This window comes from Elephas maximus, chromosome 18, assembly GCF_024166365.1.
Source record: "Elephas maximus indicus isolate mEleMax1 chromosome 18, mEleMax1 primary haplotype, whole genome shotgun sequence".
Lineage (NCBI taxonomy): Eukaryota > Metazoa > Chordata > Mammalia > Proboscidea > Elephantidae > Elephas > Elephas maximus.
Window position 1 is genome coordinate 11258534 of NC_064836.1, and position 25058 is coordinate 11283591.

General features: G+C 45.8%; 1 protein-coding gene across 2 annotated transcripts; it reads right to left on the reverse strand.

Moving 5' to 3' along the window:
- Nucleotides 1-616: 616 nt before the first annotated feature.
- SYT2 (synaptotagmin 2) lies at nt 617-12111 on the reverse strand. Of its 2 annotated transcripts, none has more exons than XM_049858069.1 (8): nt 11931-12111; nt 10788-10954; nt 9325-9444; nt 8781-8948; nt 8266-8433; nt 6147-6264; nt 5046-5179; nt 617-823 (listed from the first exon to the last, which is right to left on the reverse strand). In XM_049858069.1, exons 1-8 carry the CDS (start codon nt 12106-12108, stop codon nt 617-619), a joined length of 1260 nt encoding a protein of 419 aa, XP_049714026.1. In that variant the 5' UTR covers nt 12109-12111. The 2 variants fall into 2 exon arrangements, with proteins under 2 accessions (XP_049714026.1, XP_049714025.1); XM_049858068.1 differs by having other exon boundaries at nt 9325-9453.
- Nucleotides 12112-25058: the final 12947 nt, after the last annotated feature.

Genomic DNA, 25058 nt, shown 5'->3' on the forward strand with positions numbered 1-25058 from the left:
GGCATAGTCTCAGGATTCTGAGCCCTCTCCACAGCTGACAGAAGATCTCCCACTTAAGACAGTGGACTTTCTTCAGTTCAGGGTTCCCGAAGAGCCGTCTCTCCCCACACAACTTCACTGTCCGTGGCTCATTCCGGAAATGAAGAGAGATGCTCAAAGCAACACACGCACACATACACACACACACACACACACACACACACACAAGGATCATTGGCCACTGTGTTGCCTTCCCTGTCAGGAAACAGGAGGTGCTGCCATTTTGTTGGTCCAGAACATTCGAAAAACAGGAAGTGTTGCAACTTTCTTTCAGAAGAGGGCCTCACTCAGGGTGAGGTGTAAGTGAAACTTTGAAAGAGTGAGGGGTAAATGACAGGGCAGGCAGCAAGGGCAGCTCCTGGGACGATGAAAAGAGCCAAGCTTCTCTCTCACCTCTTAGGGGACTCTCCCCACACAGCCATCAGAGGGAAGTTGGTCTTTTAAAAGAGAAAAGGGAAGAAAAAACAAGAACACAATCACAAACAAACAAAAACCTCTAAGGTTGCATAACTGAGGTATTGATAGCTCTGGATCTCGTCAGTGTCTGTGAAGGGAGCGGGGTCCCAGCCGCTGCTGCCTACTTGTTCTTGCCCAGAAGTGCATCCACCTCCTCCTCGGGCTTTAGTGAGTGCCACTGAGCGATGGGCCTCCGGGGGTTGGCCAGCATGTCGGACCAGTGCCGCAGCTCGGTGCCTGTGGCATTGCTGCCCACAAAGATCTTGCCAATGGCTTCATTCTTGCCCAGCTTGTCATAGTCCAGCACAGTGACCACTACCTGGACTTTCTGCAGGGAAAGCAAAGGAGGGACGGAGTTGGTAGGCTAAGAGGTGGAATCCCATGGCCGACCTTCTCCCCCTCCATCAACCTATCTCCGAGTGCTTGAGCAGGAGAGCCCTTCCAGGGCCCCTTGCTTTCATCTCTGGCTTCCATCATAAACTGAACTTACATGGAGACAGAGGCCACACGGTTTAGAGGCAATCTCTGTTTCTACAAAGAGGTATTTATTGAGCAAGTGTTGTGGGCCAGGCACTGTGCTAAGCACCGGGCGGGGGGGTGGTTAAAAGATGAACTTCACCTCTAATGAGGTCAACAGACACATTATCAAAAACTTACAACACAAAGTGATAATGCTAGAGAGGTAAGCACAAGGTACTATAGACATTCAGAGGAGGTGACAATCCTGCTGGGGTGAGGACAGACTGAACTAAAACATGAAGGCTGAGGATTTCTCCAGATAGGAGAAAAGAAGGAAGGGGAGGATTCCAGAAGAGAAGGTTAGCCTGGGTGGAGGTATAGAGACATGAGAGCGCATTTAGTGTTGGGAAACAGAACAAGTTCAGAGTTGCTGAGATGCACAGCAAGAACCGAAGAGGCAGGAAATGAAATCAGTAGGATGGGTTCGGCCAGCTAAGGAGTTTGCATTTTATGCTACAGGCAAAGCATAGGAGCTTCTGAAGACTTAAGAGAAAGAGTGACACAGATATTTTAGAACGAAAACCCTGGCATTGAGGTGGAAGACTTACTGGAGGAGGAATGGGACTGGTGTCAGAGAGACTCAGTGGGGGACTGCCAGTGGGCCTGGGAGGGTAGATATTGAATACCTGAACCAAGGCAGTGGCATTGGGGATGGGGAGAAGTCAGATTGGAGAGGTGTCTAGGGATGAGAATCAAGAGGGCTGGATGACTGGTTGGGTTTCTTGAGGGGAAGGTGAATGCTATTCTCTCTCCTGAGCCCAGCCAACTCAGACTGAGCCTTTAGGACCAGGCTTTCTCTGGGAAGCCACCCGAGTACCTCACAGCCATCTGTGTTTATGCACATTGAAGCTGCTCTCACACTGTTTGAAGGGCCTGCTGACTGGACCCCTCCTGCCTGTGAGTTCCTTGAGGGCAAGAACTGTGTCTTCTTTACATTTGTTTCTCTAGCACCTAGGGAGTGCCTAGCCTTAGGAAATGTTCAGTATTTTGGATAAATGAGAAAGGAAAAAGGGCGTCTGGGAGAAGGAGAGGTCTAAGATGATTCCTAGGTTTCCAGGTTAGGCAGCTGGGTAGATGGTGAGGCCATTCACGGAAAATGAAGAATCCAAAAGGAGCAGTTTTGGCTGGGAGGGAAGGTGTGGAGAAGCTCATTATACTGGCTCTGGGCGTGCTGAATTCGAGTTGCTTGGGCCAGTATACTTTATATCTCTCAAGTTCTCCACTTTGTTCTAAGATCATTGCCAAGCTGTTCATTGTTCCCTTGAAGAACTTCCAGAGAGGACATCACCGACTCTGAAGAGTCCCTTGGTACCCCTGCCCCTCGACCCTCCTGGAGAGAGGAGGTAGCAGCTCCTTATAAAGAGGGAGGGACAAGGACTCCAAGGTCCTGGCCCATTCTGACTCCCAGAAAGGGTAGGTGGGGCTCTTGTCCTACCATGTCCAGGTCCCATTCCTGCCCAGAAATAGTGAAAAAGAGGCATCGTCTCAAACACTTACAGCACTGGCTGGTGGGAAGAAAGGAAGGAAAAGAAAGAGGGAGCAGAGAAGGGAAAGACAGAGGGAAAAGAGGACAGACATAGATATGACACCAAAACTATAAGCAACAAAAGTAGATAAATTAGACTTCATCAAAATTAAAACAAAGAAAAACACTAAATAGATAATAGATAACTGGTAACTTTGGTGAAGGGTAAGACAGTGCACAATACTGGGCAAGCCAGCACAACTTGTACAAGGCAAGGTCATGGAAGCTCCATAGACACAGCCAAACTCCCTGAGGGATGGAATTGCTGGGCTGAGGGCTTTGGGGACCATGGTCTCAGGGAACATCTAGCTCAATTGGCATAACATGTTTGATAAAGAAAATGTTCTACATTCTACTTTGGTGAGTAGTGTCTGGGGTCTAAAGAGCCTGTGAGCAGCCATCCAGGATATTCCACTGGTCTCACCCCTTCGGGAGCAAGGAGGAATGACGAAAACTAAAGATACAAGGGCAAGATTAGTCCAAAGGACTAATGGACCACATCTACCATCGCCTCCACCAGACTGAGTCCAGTGCAACTAGATGGTGTTGGGCTACCATCACTGACTACTCTGACAAGGATCACAATATAGGGTCCCGGACAGAGCTGGAGAAAAATGTAGAACAAAATTCTAACTCAGAAAGAAAGGGCAGACTTGCTGGCCCGACAGAGACTGGAGAAACCCTGAGAGTATGGCTCCCAGACACCCTTTCAGCTCAGTAATAAAATGACTCCTGAGGTTCACCCTTCAGCCAAAGGTTGGACACACCCATAAAACACAACAAGACTAAAGGGGCACACCAGCCCTGGGGCAAGGACTAGAAGGCAGGAGGGAACAGGAAAGCTGGTAATAGGGAACCCAAGGTTGAGAAGAGAGAGTGTTGACATGTCGTGGGGTTGTTAACCAATGTCATAAAACAATATGTGTACTAACTGTTTAATGAGAACTAGTTCGTTCTGTAAACCTTCATCTAAAGTACAATTGGGCTAAGTAAGAAATATGAAACCAAAAAAGAAGTGTGCATCAAAGGACATTATTAAGAAATTTAAATGACAACTTACAGAATAGGAGAAATATTTGCAAATATTAATAGGGCTTAATATCCAGAATGGAACTACAGAAAAGAACTACAGCTCAACAACAAAAAGACAACTCAATTAAAAAATGAGGCAGGAACTTGAACAGACATTTCTCCAAAGAAGATATACAACTGGCCAATAAGCAGATGAAAAGGTGCTCAACATCAGTAGTCATTACGGAAATGCAAACTTCAAAACCACAAGATACCACTTCACACCAAACAGGATGTCTATTATCAAAAAATTAGAAAATAAGAAGTGTTGGTGAGGATGTGGAGAAATTGGAACCCTCATCCATTGCTGGTGGGCATGTAAAATGGTGCAGCCACTGTGGGAAAGGGTTTGGAAGTTCCTCAAAAAGTTAAACATAAAACTATCATAGAACCCAGTAACTCTACTCCCAGGTATATACCCAAGGGACTTGAAAGCAGGGACTCAAACAGATACTTGTACACCAGTGTTCACTGCAGCTTGTTCACAATAGCCAGATGCTAGAAACCACCAAGTGTGCATCAAGAGATGAATGGATAAATAAAATGTGGTATATACCTACAATGGAATATTTTTCAGCCGTAAAAAGAAATGCAAGTCTAATACCTGCTACAACATGGGTGAACCTTAAAAACATTATGCTGAGCGGAATAAACCGGACACAAAGGACAAACATTGCTTGATTCTATTTATATGAAGTATCTAGAATAGAATAGTTCTACTCTGTCTTTTAGGGTCACTACGGCACTGGGTTATCTAGAACAGGTCAATTCACGAGACAGAAAGTAGAGTACCGGTTACCAGGGACTGGAGGAGGGGTGAATGCGGGGTCATTGCTTAATGGGTGCAGTTTCTGTTTGGGGTGATGAAAAAGTTTTGGAACAGATGGTGGAGATGGCTGCACAACATTGTGAATGTAATTAATGTTACTGAATTGTACACTTATAAAAGGTTAAAATGGCAAATTTTATGCTATATATATTTTACCACAATAAAATAATTAAAAAAAAGAGAGAGAGATAAGACAAAGGGAGTCAGAGGGTAAAATGGTAGCAGCCTGCCTACTCCAACAGAAGTGGGGCAGGGATGGCCCAATCGGGAAGGGCTGGAGTAGGGTGAAGGAGGCCATTCCCACCTCCTCACACCAGCTCCCACCCTCACTGGTGCCTGTGATACATCTTCACCCACCCGTGTGCTCTACCATGTACCTCAAAGTCCTAAAGGAATGCTTCATGGATTTTTTTGAATTAGTTCACATTCATCTCTGTAGAAAGTGGGACTCTGGAAGAGGCCACTTGGGAGGTGGCCCCTCCACAGCACCATTAGACCCAGAGCCTTCCCCCACCTGAGCAAGGCTCTTCCTCATCACCCGCCTCCCCCAAACATGCTTGCCTCCCTCACCCCTGTACCATAGCTACAACCCAGGGGCTGGAGCACCTGAATCTGCTCAAAGGGAATCTCAAAGCTGAAGGACTCATTAAAGTATGGGTTCAGGGTCTTCTTCTTCACTGTGGTCTTCTTCTTCTTGAGCCTCTTACCATTCTGCATCAGGTGGATCTTCACATAGGGATCTGCAGAGGGAGAACCCCACCCAGGAAGGTTCCCATTAGCCCTCCACCATTCCACCTTGCTGAGACCCTGCTGAGGCCTGGCCCTCAGAGGGCCCCGAGTCTTAGGACATCAAGCCCAGGAGACATCAGGGCCATCATCTCGTCCAGGGATGGCAAAAAGGTTTCACCTTAAGCATCAACTCTGATGGACGGGTTGTGGCTGCCTGGAGCCTTATGTTGGGAAAATTCCTGAGTCTAAGTAAGGTCTCCTGAGAGAGTGTGGTGGTTTGGTGATGTCTGTCAGAGGCAGTGGACAGAGGTGTGCTAAAAGCGTGACACACATACACCATCCCCTGATCCAATCCGATCTCCCTAACCTCGCAGATGACAAACTGGGACCCAAAGAAAGGAAGTGACCTGCCCAAGGCCAACAGAGTCAGTGGCAGAGCTGGGATGAGCATGGAGACCTGCTGGTCAAAGCCAGGTATGGGGCTGATTCTCTACCTTCCCACAAGAAACCTGTGCTGTGGGCCAGCCCCAGTCACCGTCAGTACACCTGAAACCTGGAGCACAACCCTGGAGTCCTCTTTCTGGGCATAGCCAGCAGAGCCAAGAGCCTTTCCTCAAAAAGTTCCTCCCCATGTGCCCCGATTGTGGCGTCAGGACTGGAAGGGCATGCTTTGGGTTAAGCCCTGCCCGCTTCCTACAGCCGTCCCCTGGGGGATGACATATATCTGATACTTTCCTCATGACCCAGAGGACAAGGCAGGAGAGCCTGGGAAGACAGCTCCAAAAGGGGGCAGAGGACCCTCAGAGAAAGGGAGGGGCTGAGAAGCCAGATCCCTCTGCTCCACATCCTACTTTGGGGGCCCACAGCTGGTCAGAGACATCCAGAACAGCTTTCCTTCTAATGTGCAAACACCGAAGGCTCTAGCTGGTGGCTGGCTCGATGGTGCCACCCAATGGTAGCCCGAAGCTCTGCACGCACCTGAAAGGCCCCCGACATCCATCTTCTTCAGGTTCTTGGCCTCCAGGATGCACACGGTGAGCTTCCCAGCTGTGGGCACGTAGCGCAGGGAGGTGCAGATGTCTCCCAGCTTCTCTGGCTGTCCATGGGGGGAGAGGACTCAGGGTCATCTCAGGCACCCCACTTCCTCTAGCCTGTTCCGACCCCATGTTGCCCTTACTAGCAAGGCAATGGTTTGTTCCCACCTCCCTCAGTCACCAGCCTCACATCTGTGATGGCCAAGAAGGTCTTTCCCCTTTGAGCTCAGTGCCTTCTGCTGCCGCTCAACAAAGCCCCTGAGACTGACTGGGCAGCCCAACTGGAGCCTGGGGCCCTGGGCTAAGGGTTCAGAAAGGAGGGGAACAGAACAGGCTGCCATAGTGGGGATGACTGAGTACCCTATGGGGATCTGAAGGCAACGTGGGGCATGTTAGGGCTTCTACCCCCTGACCTGCCCCAGGACAGTGAGGCCTGGGATAGTGGAAAGGGGGAGGAGTGGTCGTGGAACCAAGTCTTCATTTCCAAGGTCTCTGGGAAACTGAAAGGTCCCTGGGTGGCTCAGATGGTTTGCACTTGGCTACTCATCCATAGGTCAGTGGTGCCACAGAAGAAAGGTCTGGTAATCTGCTTCTGTAAAGATTACAGCCAAGAACATCCTACGGAGCTCAGTAAAAGCTACCAGTCCGTTTACTCTGTAACACATGGGGTCACCATGGGACAGAACCTGCTTGAGGGCAAGGAGCTGGTTAGCTTGGCTGGTTTCTGGGAGACTAAGCGTGGCTACCTCAGGAGCCTCCCTCCCCTGAGTCCGCTGCTCAGTAAGCTCTCCCTGTTTACCCCTCCATCGGTAGAGTGAGTCGTGGTTTTCAAAGCACTTCCGTGTTCTTTCTCTTCTGCCATTGCACCTCAACTCTTTCATGTGGACAGGACAAGGATTTTTTTTTTTTTTTAGTTCCAACCTCTCTGATAGATAATCTCAGTATCTGGTATCAGTATTTCCAACAACATAAACAGTGATAACAATAACAGCAGTCAAAAGCACCTTACATTTTATAAAATATTTTCACATGCATTATGTCATTTGGCTAGGATTCTGTTTGAGAAGTGAGAACCCGAGGTTCAGAGAGAAGGATGATTTGGTCAAAGTCACACACACACACTGGGGGATGGATGTGGACCCAGGACTCCTGGTTCTTAGACCCTCTCTCAACACCGCTCTGCCTGAGTCAAATCTTTGCAGAGTCAGGACCACCAGGCCAACGCTGACCAGGTGCCTTGGCTCAAGTGTGCTGGCCCTGCCTCCCTCCCAGCCACAGCGTGAGCCCCAAAGTAAGGACGTATGTCTCAGTAAGCACCTCTTCTAGGCTCTCCATCACTGCCTAGTGCCGTGCCAGGCACACTACAGGCACTTGGCTAGGTACCAATGACTGATGCCTGGCAGGGCACAGTGGCTACAATGGAACTTTTTGCACACAGTAGGTGCTCAGTATGGAACCCTGGGGGAGCAACGGCTAAGTGCTTGGCTGCTAACTGAAAGGTCTGAGGTTCAAACCCACCAGCAGCTCCTTGAGAGGAAAGATCTGGCAATCTGCTCCCATAAAGGTTACAGCCTAGGAAGCCCCAAGGGGCAATTCTACTCAGCCCTACAGGGTCAGCATGAGTCAGAATCAACTTAATGCACACGACAACAACAATAGGTGCTCAATAAAGATTTGGTGAATGAATAAACACTGTATCAGTTGCTGGGGGGACAGGCTCCCATGCCAAGAGTCCTTCAGAACAAAAGTGGGCTTTCCTTGTAGGTAAACTGAGGCACAGTCACGACTCACTTGCCCTAGGTGATAGCAGAACCTTTGGAGTAACAATAATGGTGCTTTCATTTATTCAAGTGCCAACTAATGCAGACACTGCGCTGGGTGCTTTACATAACCAGTTAATCCTCATCTGTAAAGAGAGAAAAATTTGGATCCAAAGAGATTAAGCAACTTGCCCAGGGTCGCACAGCTAGGAAGTGTGGAGCTGGGATCCTAAACCAGCTTGCCTGGCTCTAAAGCCCACCTCTTACTACTGTGTCATGACAGTGTCTGCTCTCTGCCCTCACCTCCTCCTTCTCTCCGCCTTGCAAGTCCCTCCACTCCTCGATGGGCTGGCCGAGGTCTACCGTGTTCATGGGCACCTTCACCTCTCCGATGATGTCATGTTTGGAGAAGCGGTCAAAGTCATAGATAGCCATCACCAGGGTTTTGCCCCCCAGCTCTTGGTACGGCACCTGCAGGGCACAGTCAGGGGCAGAGAGGGGTCAGAGCAACTCCTGAAACTCCAGGGGGCACTGTGGGCAGTCCCTGGGCCTGGCCTCCATCCCAACTGGCCTAGGGCTCCCAGGGAGTCTGTAGACAGAGAAGATCCAGGCACGGGGAGCAGAGTGCAAGGGCAGGACAGGAGGGGTCCTGATGCTGCAAAGAGGCTGGGTAGGGAGGGACCTTATGTGTAGGTGGACACCCTGCCATTGTTCCAGACTGAGCTGGTCCCAGGGGCCTCAGCCACAGCTAAGGATGGAGGAAAGGTATGCAGAACTCAGGGTGGAAGTGGGGTCAGGGAGGGAGCTGGTATCGTCACCTTGAAGGTGAAGGTTTCGTTGAAGGCAGGGTTCAGGGTCTTCCGATGGACTTTGGTCTCGTATTTCTTCTTCTTGTCTGGAAGGAGGAAGACTTTGACATAAGGGTCGGAGGTGCCTCCCATGTCTAGGGCAGGCAGTTCCGCAGCCTGCAGAACACCCACTGTGAGCTGTGGAAAGAGGAGGGAGAAGGCCTTAGTCTCAGGATGGCCCTAGACCCAGCACCCACCAACCCCTCCCCAGGATCGCCATCCCAGGAATTCACAGTGACATATGGGGAACCTGGAGTTGAAAGGGCAACTGATTAGCCCAGGGTTGCTGGGCAGGTTAATAGCAGGATCAGCCTGGGCTGACACCTTCCCTAGAACAGGCTGGTAGCCAAGCCAGGATTAGTCTAGGGATATATGTCCTATGGTGTCCACCTGGCCCACTCCGTGGAAAGGAGTAATGGCCGCATGCCTGGGGGGCTGGATTTTCCAACCCTCCCATCCAACTCCCAGCCCTCTCCCTCCTTCCCTACCTCACCCCAAACCCAGCCCCACATACTTGGTTGGCCTGGAAATCATAGTCCAGGGAAAACTGCAGTTTGCCCAGGTTCTCCGGCTCTTTCTCCTCCTCTCCTTCACCTTCTCCCTCAGTCAGGCCTCCCTCTGCGTCGTCATCATCCTGTGGAGGCTGGGGGAGGGGAGGCATACATTATGGGGGAGAACTGAGCAGGCTGGCTTGCCACTGGAGCAGTGGAAGCCCGCCCTTTGGGCCAGCCCCTGACTCAGAGCTGGGTGTGGGGCTAAGGGACAGGGCGAAGCACTATCCAGAGGACTCTGCTTCCCCACAGCCCATCAGAACCCTCCGTCTGTTCCTCCGGGGCCTCCCCTGAGCCCCTAGGACCCCAGCCCTGGGCTGGAAAGACATGCCCATGGTATTTGGTATGCACCTTTCCTCCCCATGGGCACAGTACCATTTGCCAGCAACTACTCCAAATGCTTTACACTTCTCAAGCTGTGGGAACTGCTTCCCTTATTAGCCTACTCCCCAGTACCTTCCCCAGCTCAGACCCCACCCACCCTGGGCGAGACATACCAGGCGTTCCATCCAGGCAGACAGAAGGGTGAGTCCACAGAGGTGGGAAGAGAAGGGAAAAAGTGATGTAAGAAAAAGTCCTGAAGCTCAGACCAGCCCCTCAAGTTGCAGCCACTTGGTAAGACCAGGTGGGGCTGTACCCAGGTAATACTTGGAAACCCTCCCCCCCCCACACACACATACACACACACTGTAGCTTTCTTTTGGGCACACATACACACACATATACATACATGTGTATAAACATGCAAACACTCACAGGCCATTTTGATCCCTGGCCCATTCCTTCTCGAGATCAGGCCCTACCTTCCACCCTCCATATTGTTTCCTCAGGGAAGAGATTTCTCCCAGTAACTCCCAAAACAAACATGGGGCACACAAGGAACTTTGTAAACTTAAAAGGAGAAACTTTGGTCTGTCAAGGGACCTTTCCAGGCTGACCAGACTCAGACAGAGTTAAATAACTGAATTATGTGATTAGAGATGAATCAGGTTGGCCCTGTCTTGGTGTCTCAAGATCATTCTTCTGCTTCTGTCTATTCCCCACCCCACCCCTTCTGACAGAAGAACACAGGACTACCCAGGTGGTGTCTTCCTGGGGAGTTGCCTCTTTCTCTAACATTTTTCCCCAATAGCCTCTTTGGGGTCAACACCGCCTTCTTCCTCTGTCTTTTGAAGGACACATTCATGCTAGCATGCAAATCCCACCTTCCCACCAGCCAACCTACAGATGATGTTATACTAGAGACGTGACAATAGGGCTGCCTGAGGCATCTCTTCATGTGAAGCTTGGAAAAGGGGAGCCACCTTGTTTTAAGAAAGGGGCCAGTTTAGCTGTAGAAACCCAGAAGCCTTTGTTTCACCCTTTACCATCAGGAAGGCCTGGGAAGCGCTCTCCCAGCACCCCCCTCTGCCCACAGGTGTCCTACCTGACCCCCTTTCATGTCCCTCATGTTCATGGCGTTCTTCATGCCTTTGCCCTTCTCCTTCTTGTTCTTCTTCTTCTTGCAGCAGCACTTCTTGCAGATGCAGAAGCAGCAGGTGAGGAGGAGGAGGCCAGCCACCACAGCAATGGCGATCAGCGCCCAGGGTGGTACTGCCCACACAGAGAAGAACCCAGGAGTCAGCAGTGCCTGTCTTCCCAATCCTGACCCCAGCACATTGCCAAAAATGGGGCGAGACTATGATCCTCAATGGCCACACTCCTTGATATGTTTTAACCACACACTCATAGTGACTTGCATGTACATTACAGACACTTTGCATGCCTTTTCATTAAGATCTCATGCATGTTCCTTAGCCTACTGTCTTTGGAGATACAGCCTGTTAACTGAGGGGTGGCAATCAGGTACATATGTAGAAGAACATCAGTTTGACTCTACTGGGTGTTGACTAGTTTGATCTATGGAAAACTGGCCATGCTGGACAGGGTGGAACAGTCCTTATCAGACCTAGCTGTAGAAAGAGCCCCCTTGACCCTACCTCATGCACCCAGTCACGAGAGGGATGACCCAGAGACACAAGGACCAAACTAGGTTTAGCCTGGACCTAGAAGACTTAGCTTTGCATAACTCAAGTGTTTGGGGATGGGCTGCTCTCCGTGGTTCTGAAGCACTACCTCCCACCTGAAGATTGACCTCTAGGTCTCCTATACAGCTTTTGTGAGAAATTCAGAAAACAATGGGAGCTTTTATTTCTTATCTTTCCAAAATAAAGTAATTTTAAACTGTTACTGGAAAACCTGAATAGTGATTTCTGTTTCATAATTTTTCATCTTCCTTTGGTTTTATCTTCTTTTGACTGTTTTCTAAGTTATAAGAACTTCCTTTTCCTCTTGAAGGTTGGGGGCGCATACACCCATTGTTCCCTTCATTAATGCCAAACCACATCTCCTCCCTTTCTGAAGGGGATCCCCAAAGAATCCAGCCTGAAATCTAAGCTGTAAGAAAGAACCCAGCCAACCACATCCCACTGGTCCCCCCACCCCAGACTTGGACAAACCCTGCCCTGCCCACACAACCATTCCCAGACTCTAGTCTTGCCCACCCTTTCGGCCACCAGGGTCCACTCACAGGGAATCTTCTTGATCTCATTAAAGAACTTCTCCTTCAGCTTGGCAAACATGTCCTCCTTGCTCTCTCCAGCACCCCCACTCTCAGTGGAGTTGTCTACGGGGCCAAATGGCATTGTGGCGGTGGTGGTGGCAGGAGCCACAATGGGCTCCTGGTTCCTCTTGAAGATGTTTCTCATGATGGTGGGGTTGGGGGGGAGAGCTGGGGATAAGAGAGGAAGGAGCAGGGTGAACATCCCGGAGTCCCAAGTGCAGAAATCCTTGCCAAAGGACCAGTGAAGTTCTTCCAAAAGCTAGTATATTAATAGTAATCCCTTTATAGTTCAAAGCTCTTTCATGTAATATTAATGATGACGTAAAACAATAATAGTAATTGCTATCATTAAGGTTGTCCATAAACGTGTCAGGTACTTTCTATGCATTATCTCATTTAATCTAAACAACCTAACAATTTATTATTGCCATTTTAAAAATGAGGAAACTGAAGTCAGAAAGGTTAGGATGGTTCCCCAAGGTCGCTTAGCTAATGAGTTCTGAAACTGAGATTTGAACCAGTCTACCTGACCCCAAAGCCTATATGCTTAATCACTATCATATATCTCAATTAACCCTAACCTCTAAATAACTCTAGGTGGAAGGCCAGGTTTTCCCACTGAGGACTCCTTAAACCTTTCTCTTACTTGACTTTAATGACATTGCTCAGCCTGGATTTTACACTTGTCCCCATAACACTCATATTCTGTTATCATCCCTGGCTCCATTTCCTCCTCCTGAACCCTAAATATGTCCCCAAGATTCTCTCCTCAGCCCACTTGTCTTCTTTATTCACTGGCTCCCTCAGCACTCACTCAGGATTTGTTTCAGCCTGTCCTCTAGGAAGATGGTGCCTAAATTTCCATTTCTAGCCTCTTCCTTCCCTGGGTTCCATCTAGACCTTCAGCTCCCAAGGTCTCTGAGCCTCCAGCCCTGCTCCTTCTGTATGGACATACATTACTCTTTATATATCAAATACTTTGGAATGTTATCAGCTGGGATCAGTCCCTGGAGAAGGACATCGTGCTTGGTAAAGTAGAGCGTCAGCAGAAAACAGGAAGAACTGCAATGAGATGGACTGACACAGTGGCTGCAACAATGGACTCAAGCATAACAATTATGAGGATGGCGCAGGACTGGGCAGTGTTTTGTTGCTGTACACAGGGTCACTATGAGTCAGAACTGACTCGATGGCACCTAACAACAACAACATATCAAATAAATGTTATTTGTTAATAATAAAAATAATCCACGCTTGAGGAGAAGCCAAGATGGCGGAATAGACAGACGCTTCCGTGGAGCCCTCTTTACAACAAAGACCGGAAAAAACAAGTGGAACCAGTATATTTGTGACAAGCTGAGAGCCCTGAGCACCAAAGGCAAGCTCAGACAATGAACTGAGGGGCAGGGGGAGGAAGAGGCCGTTCAGAAGTGGAGAGGAGTTGCCAGACCTGAATCGCGGGGAGACCTCAGGCACCATTCCCTGAGCGGCGGCAGCAGCAGGCTGGTCCTAGCATTCAGCTGCAGTTTCCTCAGGGAGAAGCAGCCAGCCACACAGCCCACTCACACCTCCGGAACCTGAGCAGAAGGGCGGTCTCGGCAAAAGCTAAGTACTTGCGTATATTTTACCGTGCCCCCCCCCCACCCCCAACCCAGCTTCAGCGGCTGAATCCCTAGGCCTGAGGTTGACCCTGGTGAGCACCTGGAGCCATCCTCCCAGCCTTGGGGAAGGAAAACATTTGCAACTGGGGGGAAAAAATAATTCGATAGCTCCATTAACCAGGGGAGCTCAGACCAGGAGGGGCTCCTGTCCAGACATAAACCATCCGTGGACCTGGAGCACCTTTCCCTTTTGCATGGACCTGTGTGGGCCTATTTCGGGAGAATAGGCCATTGTTGGCAAACCCCAACCATTTCAGCTGTGCGGCGGGGAGGCAGGTGTTTGACGTTTGACATTGCTTTGCCTATTAAACAAGGCCCTCACCTACCCACATCAGGGACCTAAGGACTGGTAGCTCCACTCAGGTCACCCAGCCACCCGTGGCAGGGGTCCAAAGATAACTGGTACCTCCCAGTCCTCACAACCAAAAACTTTGGGTGCCCATGGTCCCTCTGCAGAACACACCCACCAGCACACTCTAGAGAACAGAGACGCATTTTCCTCAGAGACACTTGGGGGTCGGTTCTCACCCCCTGCCTTGTTCAGAGCGTGACCCCCTGCTGCAATCAGATACCAGTAAATATGCCAATCACCCCTGCCCCTCTAAGACTGTAGGACAGAGCCTGTACCACATACTTGATATCAGCTACCTGGAAACCTGAGCTGAATTCATACAAGGAAACTGAATGGACTCCTAGACTGATATACCTGATAACAGCTCTAGCCACCTGGGGACAGGACACCAGAGCTCCAAAGGCGAAAATAGTCAAGCTAGCTCACTCAAGCAACCCATAGGGCTATACCAAAACAAAACAAAGCAAGCAGCTATGACACAGTAAGCAAGCATAAACAAATACAATAACTTATAGATGGCTTGGAGACAGCAGTCAATATCAAGTCACGTAAAGAAATAGACCATGATCACCTCAACAGGTTCTCAAAACAAAGAATACAGGGATCTTCTAGATGAAAGTGCATTCCTGGAATTACCAGATGCAGAATACAAAACTTTAATATACAGAACCCTTCAAGACATCAGGAAGGAAATGAGACAATATGCAGAACAAGCCAAGGAACACACAGATAAAGCAACTGGAGAAATTAGAAAGATTATTCAGGAACATAATGAAAAGTTTAATAAGCTGGAAAAATCCATAGACAGCATCAGAAATTCAGAAGATTAACAATAAAATTACAGAATTAGATAACTCAGTAGAAAGTCAGAGGAGCAGAATTGAGCAAGTAGAAGCTAAAATTTCTGAACTCGAAGATAAATCACTTGGCACTAATATATTTGAAGAAAAATCAGATAAAAGAATTTAAAAAAAAATGAAGAAAACTTAAGAATCATGTGGGACTCTATCAAGAGAAATAACCTACCAGTGATTGGAGTACCAGAACGGGGAGGGATAACAGAAAATACAGAGAAAATTGTTGAAGATTTGTTGGCAGAAAACTTCCCTGATATTGTGAAAGATGAGAAAATATCTATCCAAGATGCTCATCGAACTCCACATAAGGTAGATCTTGAAATAAAGTCACCAAGACATAATCAAGCTTGTCAAAACCAAAGATTAAGAGACAATTATAAGAGCAACAAGGGATAAACGAAAAGTCACCTACAAAGGAGAGCCAATAAGAATAAGCTCGGACTACTCAGGAGAAACCATGCAGGCAGGAAGGCAATGGATGGGATGACATATTTAAAAAACTGAAGGGAAAAAATTGCCTGCCAAGAATCATATATCCATCAAAACTGTCTCTTAAATATGAAGGTGCAATTAAGACATTTCCAGATAAACACAAGTTCAGAGAATTTGTAAAAACCAAACGAAAAGTAAAAGAAATAGTAAAGGGAGTTCTTTGGTTAGAAAATCAATAATATCAGGTATCAACCCAAGACTAGAACACTGGGCAGAGCAACCAGAAGTCAACCCAGACAGGGAAATAAAAAAAAACAAAGATTAAAAAGAAAAAAAAAAAAAAAAAGCCCAACACAGGGTAATGGTGATGTTATTATATAAAAGAAGACAACATTAAAATAATAAAGAGGGACTAAGAAATGTAATCATACACCTTCCAATGGAGAGGAAGATATGGCAATACAAAGAAATAAAAGTTAGTTTTAAATTTAGAAAAATAGGGGTAAATAATAAGGTAACCACAAAGGAGACAAACTATCCTACTCATCAAAATGAAATACAAGGGAAAAATACAGACTCAGCAGAAACAAAATCAACAACAACGAATATGAGGAAAGGACAATATATAAAGAAAATCTGCTCAGCACATAAAATCAAGTGGGAAAAAGAAACTGTCAACACACAAAAAAAGACATCAAAACGATAGCTCTAAATTCACACCTGTCCATAATTTCCCTGAATGTAAATGGACTAAATGCGCCAATAAAGAGACAGAGTGGCAGAATTGATTAAAAAACAAGATCCATCTATATGCTGCCTACAAGAGACACACCTTAGAGTTAGAGACACAAACAAACTAAAACTCAAAGGACGGAAAAACATATATCAAGCAAACATCAATCAAAAAAGAGCAGGAGTGGCAATATTAATTTCTGACAAAATAGACTTTAAAGTTAAATCCATCAGAAAGGATAAGGAAGGACACTATGTAATGATTAAAGGGACAATACACCAAGAAGATATAACCATATTAAATACTTATACACCCAATGACAGGGTTGCAAGATACATAAAACAAACTCTATCAGCATTGAAAAGTGAGATAGACAGCTCCAAAATGATAGTAGGAGACTTCAACACACCACTTTCGGTGAAGGACAGGACATCCAGAAAGAAGCTCAATAAAGACACGGGAGATCTAAATGCCACAAACAACCAACTTGACCGAGAAACATATACAGAACACCCCACCCAACAGCAACCAACTATACTTTCTTTTCTAGTGCACATGGAACATTCTCTAGAATAGACCACATATTAGGTCATATAGCAAGCCTCAGCAGAATCCAAAACACTGAAATATTACAAAGCATCTTCTCTGACCATACGGCCATGAAAGTGGAAATCAATAACAGGAAAAGCAGGAAAAAGAAATCAAACACTTGGAAACTGAATAATACCCTGCTCAAAAAAGACTGGATTATAGAAGACATTAAGGATGGAATAAAGAAATTCAGAGAATCCAATGAGAATGAAGACACTTCCTATCAGAACCTTTGGGACACAGTGAAAGCAGTGCTCAGAGGTCAATTTATATCAATAAATGCACACATCCAAAAAGAAGAAAGGGCCAAAATCAAAGAATTATCCCTACAACTCGAACAAATAGAAAGAGAGCAACAAAAGAAACCCACAGGCACCAGAAGAAAACAAATAATAAAAATTAGAGCTGAACTAAATGAAACAGAGAACAGAAAAACAGTTGAAAGAATTAACAAGACCAAAAGCTGGTTTTTTGAAAAAAATCAACAAAATTGATAAACTGCTGGCTACACTGACAAAAGAAAAACAGGAGAGGAAGCAAATAACCCGAATAAGAAATGAGATGGGCGATATTACAACAGACCCAACTGAAATTAAAAGAATCATATAGAAAAACTATACTCAAACAAATTTGAAAACCTAGAAAAAATGGATGAATTCCTAGAAACACACTACCTACCTAAACTAACACAAACAGAGGTAGAACAACTAAATAGACCCATAACAAAAGAAGAGATTCAGAAGTAATTTAAAAAACTCCCAACGAAAAAAAAGCCCTGGTCCTGACGGCTTCACTGCAGAGTTCTATCAAACTTTCAGAGAAGAGTTAACACCACTACTACTAAAGGTATTTCAGAGTATAAAAAAGGACGGAATACTCCCAAACTCATTCTATGAAGCCACCATATCCCTGATACCGAAACCAGGTAAAGACACCACAAGAAAAGAAAATTGTAGACCTATATCCCTCATGAACGTAGATGCAAAAACCCTCAACAAAATTCTAGCCAATAGAATTCAATAACATATCAAAAAAAATAATTCACCACGACCAAGTGGGATTCATACCAGGTATGCAGGGATGGTTCAACATTAGGAAAACAATTAATGTAATCCACCACATAATGATTTTATCAATTGATGCAGAAAAGGCATTTGACAAAATTCAACACTCATTCATGGTAAAAACTCTCAGCAAAATAGGAATAGAAGGAAAATTTCTCAACATAATAAAGGGCATTTATACAAAGCCAACAGCCAACATCACCCTCAATGGAGACAGCCTGAAAACATTCCCACTGAGATCGGGAACCAGACAAGGGTGCCCTTTCTCACCATTCTTATTCAACATTGTGCTGGAAGTCCCAGCCAGAGCAATTAGGCTAGATAAAGAAATAAAGGGCATCCAGATTGGCAAGGAAGAAGTAAAAGTATCTCTATTTGCAGATGATATGATCTTATACACAGAAAACCCTAAGGAATCCTCCAGAAAACTACTGAAACTAATAGAAGAGTTCATCAGAGTATCAGGATACAAGATAAACATACAAAAATCAGTTAGATTCCTCTTCACCAACAAAAAGAACATCGAAGAGGAAATCACCACATCAATGCCATTTACAGTAGCCCCCAAGAAGATAAAATACTTAGGAATAAATCTTACCAGAGATGTAAAAGACTTATACAAAGAAAACTACAGTACACTTCTGCAACAAACCAAAAGAGACTTACATAAGTGGAAGAACATACCTTGCTTGTGGATAGGAAGACTTAACATTATAAAAATGTCTCTTCTGCCAAAACCGATCTATACATTTAATGCAATTCTGATCAAAATCCTAAGGACATTCTTTAATGAGATGGAGAAACAAATCACCAATTTCATATGGAAGGGAATGAAGCCCCTGATAAATAAGGCATTACTGAAAAAGAAGAACAAAGTGGGAAGCCTTACTTTACCTGATTTTAGAACCTATTATACCGCCACAGTAGTCAAAACAGCCTGGTACTGGTACAACAACTGATACATGGACCAATGGAACAGAATTGAGAATCCAGACATAAATCCATCCACATATAAGCCCTTGATATTTGACAAAGGCTCCAAAACAGTTAAATGGGGAAAAGACAGTCTTTTTAACAAATGGTGCTAGCATAACTGGATATTCATCTGCAAAAAAATGAAACAAGACTCATACCTCACTCCATGCACAAAAACTAACTCAAAATGGATCAAAGACCTAAACATAAAATCTAAAACGATAAAGATCATGGAAGAAAAAATAGGGACAATGTTAGGAGCCCTAATACATGGCATAAACAGTATACAAAACATTGTAAAGAACGTAGAAGAAAAACTAGATAACTGGGAGCTCCTAAAAATCAAACACCTATGCTCATCCAATGACTTCACCAAAAGAGTAAAAAGACTACCTACAGACTGGGAAAAAGTTTTTAGTGATGACATTTTTGATCAGCACCTGATCGCTAAAATCTACGTGATACTGCAAAAAGACAAATAACCCTATTAAAAAATGGGCAAAAGATATGAATAGACACTTCACTAAAGAAGACATTCAGGTAGCTAACAGATATATGAGGAAATATTCACGATCATTAGCCATTAGAGAAATGCAGATCAAAACTACAATGAGATTTCATCTCACTCCAACAAGGTGTGTGGTGCCCACAAGGCTGTCATTAATCCAAAAAACACAAAATAATAAATGTTGGAGAGGCTGTGGAGAGATTGGAACACTTATACACTGCTGGTGGGAATGTAAAATGTTACAACCACTTTGGAAATCAATTTGGTGCTTCCTTAAAAAGCTAGAAATAAAACTACCATACAATCCAGCAATCCCACTCCGTGGAATATATCCTAGAGAAATAAAAGCCTTTACACGAACAGATATATGCACACCCATGTTTACTGCAGCACTGTTTACAATAGCAAAAAGATGCAAGCAACCAAGGTGCCCATCAACGGATGAACGGATAAATAAATTATGGTATCTTCACACGATGGAATACTACACATCTATAAAGAACAGTGAGGAATCTGTGAAACATCACATAACATGGAGAAACGTGGAAGGCATCATGCTGAGTGAAATTAGTTGCAAAAGGACAAATATTGTATAAGACCACTATTATAAGAACTTGAGAAATAGTTTACACTGAGAAGAAAACATTCCTTCGCGGTTACGAGACGGGGGAGGGAGGCAGGGTAGAAGAGGGGCATTCACTAATTAGATAGTAGATAAGAACTACTCTAGGTGAAGGGAAAGACAGCACACAATACAGGGGAGGCCAGCACAGTTGGACTAAACCAAAAACAAAGAAGTTTCCCGAATAAACTGAATGCTTCAAAGGCCAGCGTAGCAGGGGTAGGGGTCTGGGGACCATGGTTTCAGCGGACATCTAAGTCAATTGACATAATAAAATGCATTAAGAAAACATTTTGCATCCCACTTTGAAGAGCGGCGTCTGGGGTCTTAAACGCTAGCAAGCAGCCATCTAAGATGCATCGATTGGTCTCAACCCACCTGGATCAAAGGAGAATGAAGAACGCCAAAGACACAAGGCGATTATGAGCCCAAGACACAGAAAGGGCCACATGAACCAGAGACTACATCATCCTGAGACCAGAAGAACTAGATGGTGCCTGGCTACAACCGATGACTGCCCTGACAGGGAACACAACAGGGAACCCCTGAGGGAGCAGGAGACCAGTGGGATGCAAACCCCAAATTCTCATAAGACCAGACTTAATGGTCTGACTGAGATTAGAAGGACCCTGGTGGTCATGGCCCCCAGACCTTCTGTTGCCCCAGGACCGGAACCATTCCTGAAGCCAACTCTTCAGACATGGATTGGACTGGACAATTGGTTGGAGAGGGATGCTGGTGAGGAGTGAGCTTCTTGGATCAGGTGGACACTGGAGACTATGTTGGCATCTCCTGCCTGGAGGGGAGATTAGAGGGTGGAGGGGGTTAGAAGCTGGCGAAATGGACATGAAAAGAGAGAGTGGAGGGAGAGAGCAGGCTGTCTCATTAGGGGGAGAGTAATTGGGAGTGTGTAGCAAGGTGTATATGGGTTTTTGTGTGAGAGACTGACTTGATTTGTAAACTTTCACTTAAAGCACAATAAAAATTATTAAAAAAAAAAATCCACGCTTACTGTAGAAAATTTGGGAGAGAACCCATAATTCTACCATCCAGAGATAACTAAGGTTAACATTTTGGGACATTTTATACCCATATTTTTTCTGAGTGTTTGTATGTATGTGTGTGTATGTCTGTATGTATTACATGTTGGATCATACTATACATAGTTTGTCATTCAGCCCATTTTTTTACATAAAATTTTATCATAAGCATTTTCCTTCATCATTAAAAATTTTTTTTTTATCAATAAATACCTAATTTGCTTAACAATTCCACTATTAGACATTCAGGGTTTCTATCATTTTGCTGGTTAAAATACGTGATGAACATAAATCTAGGTCTTCATTTAAGGCAACATTCTTATGAGCTTCTAAACTGCCCACTCTCCAATCCTGGCCTCTCCACTGAGCTGTTTCTGCTTCTGAAAGTGGGGGCATGTGTCTTCTCTAAACTGGAAGCCTCAAGACGGCAGATCCTGTGTCAGCATCCTGACCCCTTTATGCCAAGCAGACAGTGGGTGCCCCGGAAGCATCTATGGCTGTGTTGCCCTGGGAGAACACAGCACGTGTACCAATGGTCACTCCAGGCACAAGAGTAAACACCGCATCTCCTTGGGGCATTTGTTTTACTTCACGAAATTTGAAGTCTTGTTATTTTATTAAAACAAACAGGGAAATAGTAAAGTAGGATGCAAACATCACAAGAATGTTACTTTTCTCATTACATCTTACCGTCTGAGTTAATTCTATGTGATAATTCAGGATTCTTCCGAGAGAAAGTTTTCGTAGCTCCAACGTTCTCTCCTTTCTTTTAAGACCCTGAGCCCTCACCTTCCGTAGAGATGGCTTCAGCCTTCAAGTACTGCTGGTGACCTGCTGTTGCTGCTGTCAGGTTGCCATCAAGTAGATTTCAACTCATAGCGACCCCATGTGACAGTAGAACTGCCCCGTAGGGTTTCCAGGCCGGTAATCTTTATGCGAGCACATCTCAAGGTCTTTCTCTCATGGAGCTGCTGGGAAGGTTTGAACCACTGACCTTTTGGTTTGCAGCCAGCACTTAACCACTGACCTACCAGGGCTCCTTGACCTGGCCATACAGAGTAAAAAAAGACTAGAAAGGGACTCAGGAGGGAATGGGAGAAAGAGTTGAAAACAGCCAATGATAAATCTCTGTGAACCCCAAATTCTTATGAAAGACATGACAGTGATCATGAGGAGCCCAGCAGAGGGAGTGGCATCCAGCTGCTGAGAGGGAACACCAGGCAGCTGAGCCTGGAACAGCCTTTTAAATTCATCCACAACAAGAAACATGAGGCTAAAGGTGCCCAGAGAACAAGTGAATACTGAAGATGCCTGAGAAGGTGGCTCTTGATAAAAGGTAGGCATGGGCCAGTGGGGTGGGAGAGCTAGCCAGGGCAGGATTCAGGGCCCATCTGCTCAGTTATTCATCCAGGAAATGGCACCAGTCACTCGGACCCCAAGCCGTGGGGTTGTCCTTGACTCTGCTCCTTTCCCTACCTCCCACATCCAGGACAGCCACTGGGAGTCTGTCAACTCTCCTCACAAAATCAGCCACTTCCTACCCCTCCACCCAGAATACCACAATAGCCTCTTATCTGGAAGCTTCCATTCTTGCTTCACTCAATCTAATCTCCACACGGCAGCCAGGCTGATTTACTTAAAACCCTCCAATGACTTCTGATCACACTTAGAATAAAATCCTTACTTGGCCTGGCCCTGGCTAGCTCCCCAAATGCATCTTCCAGAGCCCCGGATCTCAGCGCTCTGGCCTTCGATGTTGGCCTTCTGGCTGCCAGCCGTGAACTCGGCACACGCACCCCTATCTCAGGGCCTGTGAACTTACCTTCCCTCAGCCTAGAACGCCCTTCTCCCAGGGATCTCTTTAACTCCCTGGGCCCCCCATTATACCTCCTGTTTTCATTTCTCATCATGGTCTGTCATGTCAATAACTTTCTTCCCCACTTTCTAAACTCCTGTGCTTCTCTGTATTTTTGCAGCACTCACCCGGCAGAATTCCTACTATCAACTTCCTCTTCCCCATGGCTGCCCCCAGACTGCTGAGCACTGCTGCTGAGAATCCTACACAACGGCAGCTCACCTGGACACCAGGTACATTCCTGACATCACCTGGCCCCTGCATGTTGTTTGCTGCTGTTGAGTCGGCCCCGACTAAGGGCACCCCCATGCCCAACAGAACTAAATGCTGCCGGTCTTGCGCCATCCCCATGATCATTGTGCATTGGATCATTGTGATCCATAGTGTTTTCAGTGGCTGATTTTCAGAAATTTCCAGCCCTTTCTTCCTGTCTTTCTTAGTCTGGAAGCTCCGCTGAAACCTGTTTAGCATCATAGCAGCAAGCGAGCCTCCACTGACAGGTGGGTGATGGCTGCACGTGAGGTGCAGTGGCTGGGAGTCAAACCCAGGTCTCTAACATGGAAGGCCAGAATTCTACAACTGAACCACCACTGTCCCCATTAACACTGCATAACCAAAAAAAACCAAACCCGTTGCCGTTGAGTTGATTCCGACTCACAGCGACCCTATAGCAGAGGGTAGAACTGCCTCATAGGGTTTCCAAGGAGCAACTAGTAGATTCGACCTGCTGATCTTTTGGTTAGCAGCCTGAGATCTTAACCACTGTGCCACCAGGACTCCTAACACTGCACAGAAACCTTTAATAGGACTCTCAAGTCACTCTGCCTCCCTCTACAATGGAGACTCCAGACCTTCTCCTTCTCTGCAGACCTGTAGCTCTCCCACAGCTCTCTTCTCTCTCTTGCCTGTTAGCTCAGGGGAGAATAGAAGCCATCGAAGAAAAATCTCCCAGGCCAAACCACAAACCTACATACACATTAACCCACCCTCTCCTCCTGGCTATCCATTTCATGTAAAGACTTTCTCTCCTGTGTAAGGCCCCTCCTCCACATGTGTGGAATCTCTTCTGCTCTTCTCAGGAAACCTGCTCAAACCCTGTTCTTCCTTATGCCTAAACTTTCCTTTTCCTCTGCTGGGCCCCTCCCATTTTAAAACACCACTTACCAGTATTTTAGGTCACACAGTGAATCAGCATCTGAGCCAAGAACCAAATATGTGACTGTCAACCTCTAAAACACCACCAACCACCAGTATAAGGTGTATTAACCATACTTTGTAGCTCCTGTAATGTGATGTTTTAACACCCACACCCAGTAATGCTCCACCCATGTCTACCATGCCCAGATAAGTAAACACCTCGGGTCTCAACGCTCTAATGTCAAATAGAAGCCAGTTGCCATCAAGTCGATTCTGACTCATCATGGCACCACGTGTGTCAGTGTAGAACTGTGCTCCATAGGGTCTGCAATGGCTGATTTTTCTGAAGGAGATAACCAGGCCTTTCTTCTGAAGCACCTCTGGGTGAACACAAATCTCCAACCTTTCAGTTAGCAGCCAAGCACCTTAACCAATTTAGCTGACCAGTAAAATCCGCATGTTCTCTTGCTTCTTCCTGTCATATTTCCTATGAAAACAATAAAGATGTTTTCCCATAGTCCTGCTCTATCTCTGCTTTGTGACTATGCCTGAGTTTTCTCCATGTGGCCCTGCCTGGTATGCTGTAAACACCAGGAAGTGTGAGTATAATAAGTGTTTAAATATCTCCAGCCTCCCTCTCTTGATTTGTTTTCAACCTTACGATACTTCAAACATTATTATTACACCAAGTTAAAACATAGGGATACGCATAGAGGCCAACAGAACAGAATTGAGAGTTCAGAAATAAACCCATAGATCTATGGCCAATTGATCTCAACAAGGGTGCCAAGGCTATTCAATGAGGAAAAAATAGTCTCTTCAACAGATGATGCTGGGACAACTGGATCTACACATGCAAAATGAAGTTGCACCCCTGCCTCACACCATATATAAAAATTAACTCAAAACTGACCAATGACCTCAATATAAGAGCATAACGCCATAAAAAAAAAGATGAAAACATAATGGCTAATCTTTAAGACCTTGTATTTGGCAACAGATTCTTATATATGACATCAAAAGCATGAGCAAAAAAAGGAAAAGTAGATGAATTGGACTTCATCAAAATAAAAAAACTTTTGTGCATCAAAGAACATTATCGAGAAAGTGAGAAGACAATCTACAGAATGGGCAAAAATATTTGCAAATCATGTATCTGAGAAGGGCTTAATAACCAGAACATATAAAGAACTACAACTCAACAACAACAAAAAAAACACAAACAACTCAACTGAAAAATGAGCAAAGGAATAGTGTTGGGACATCTG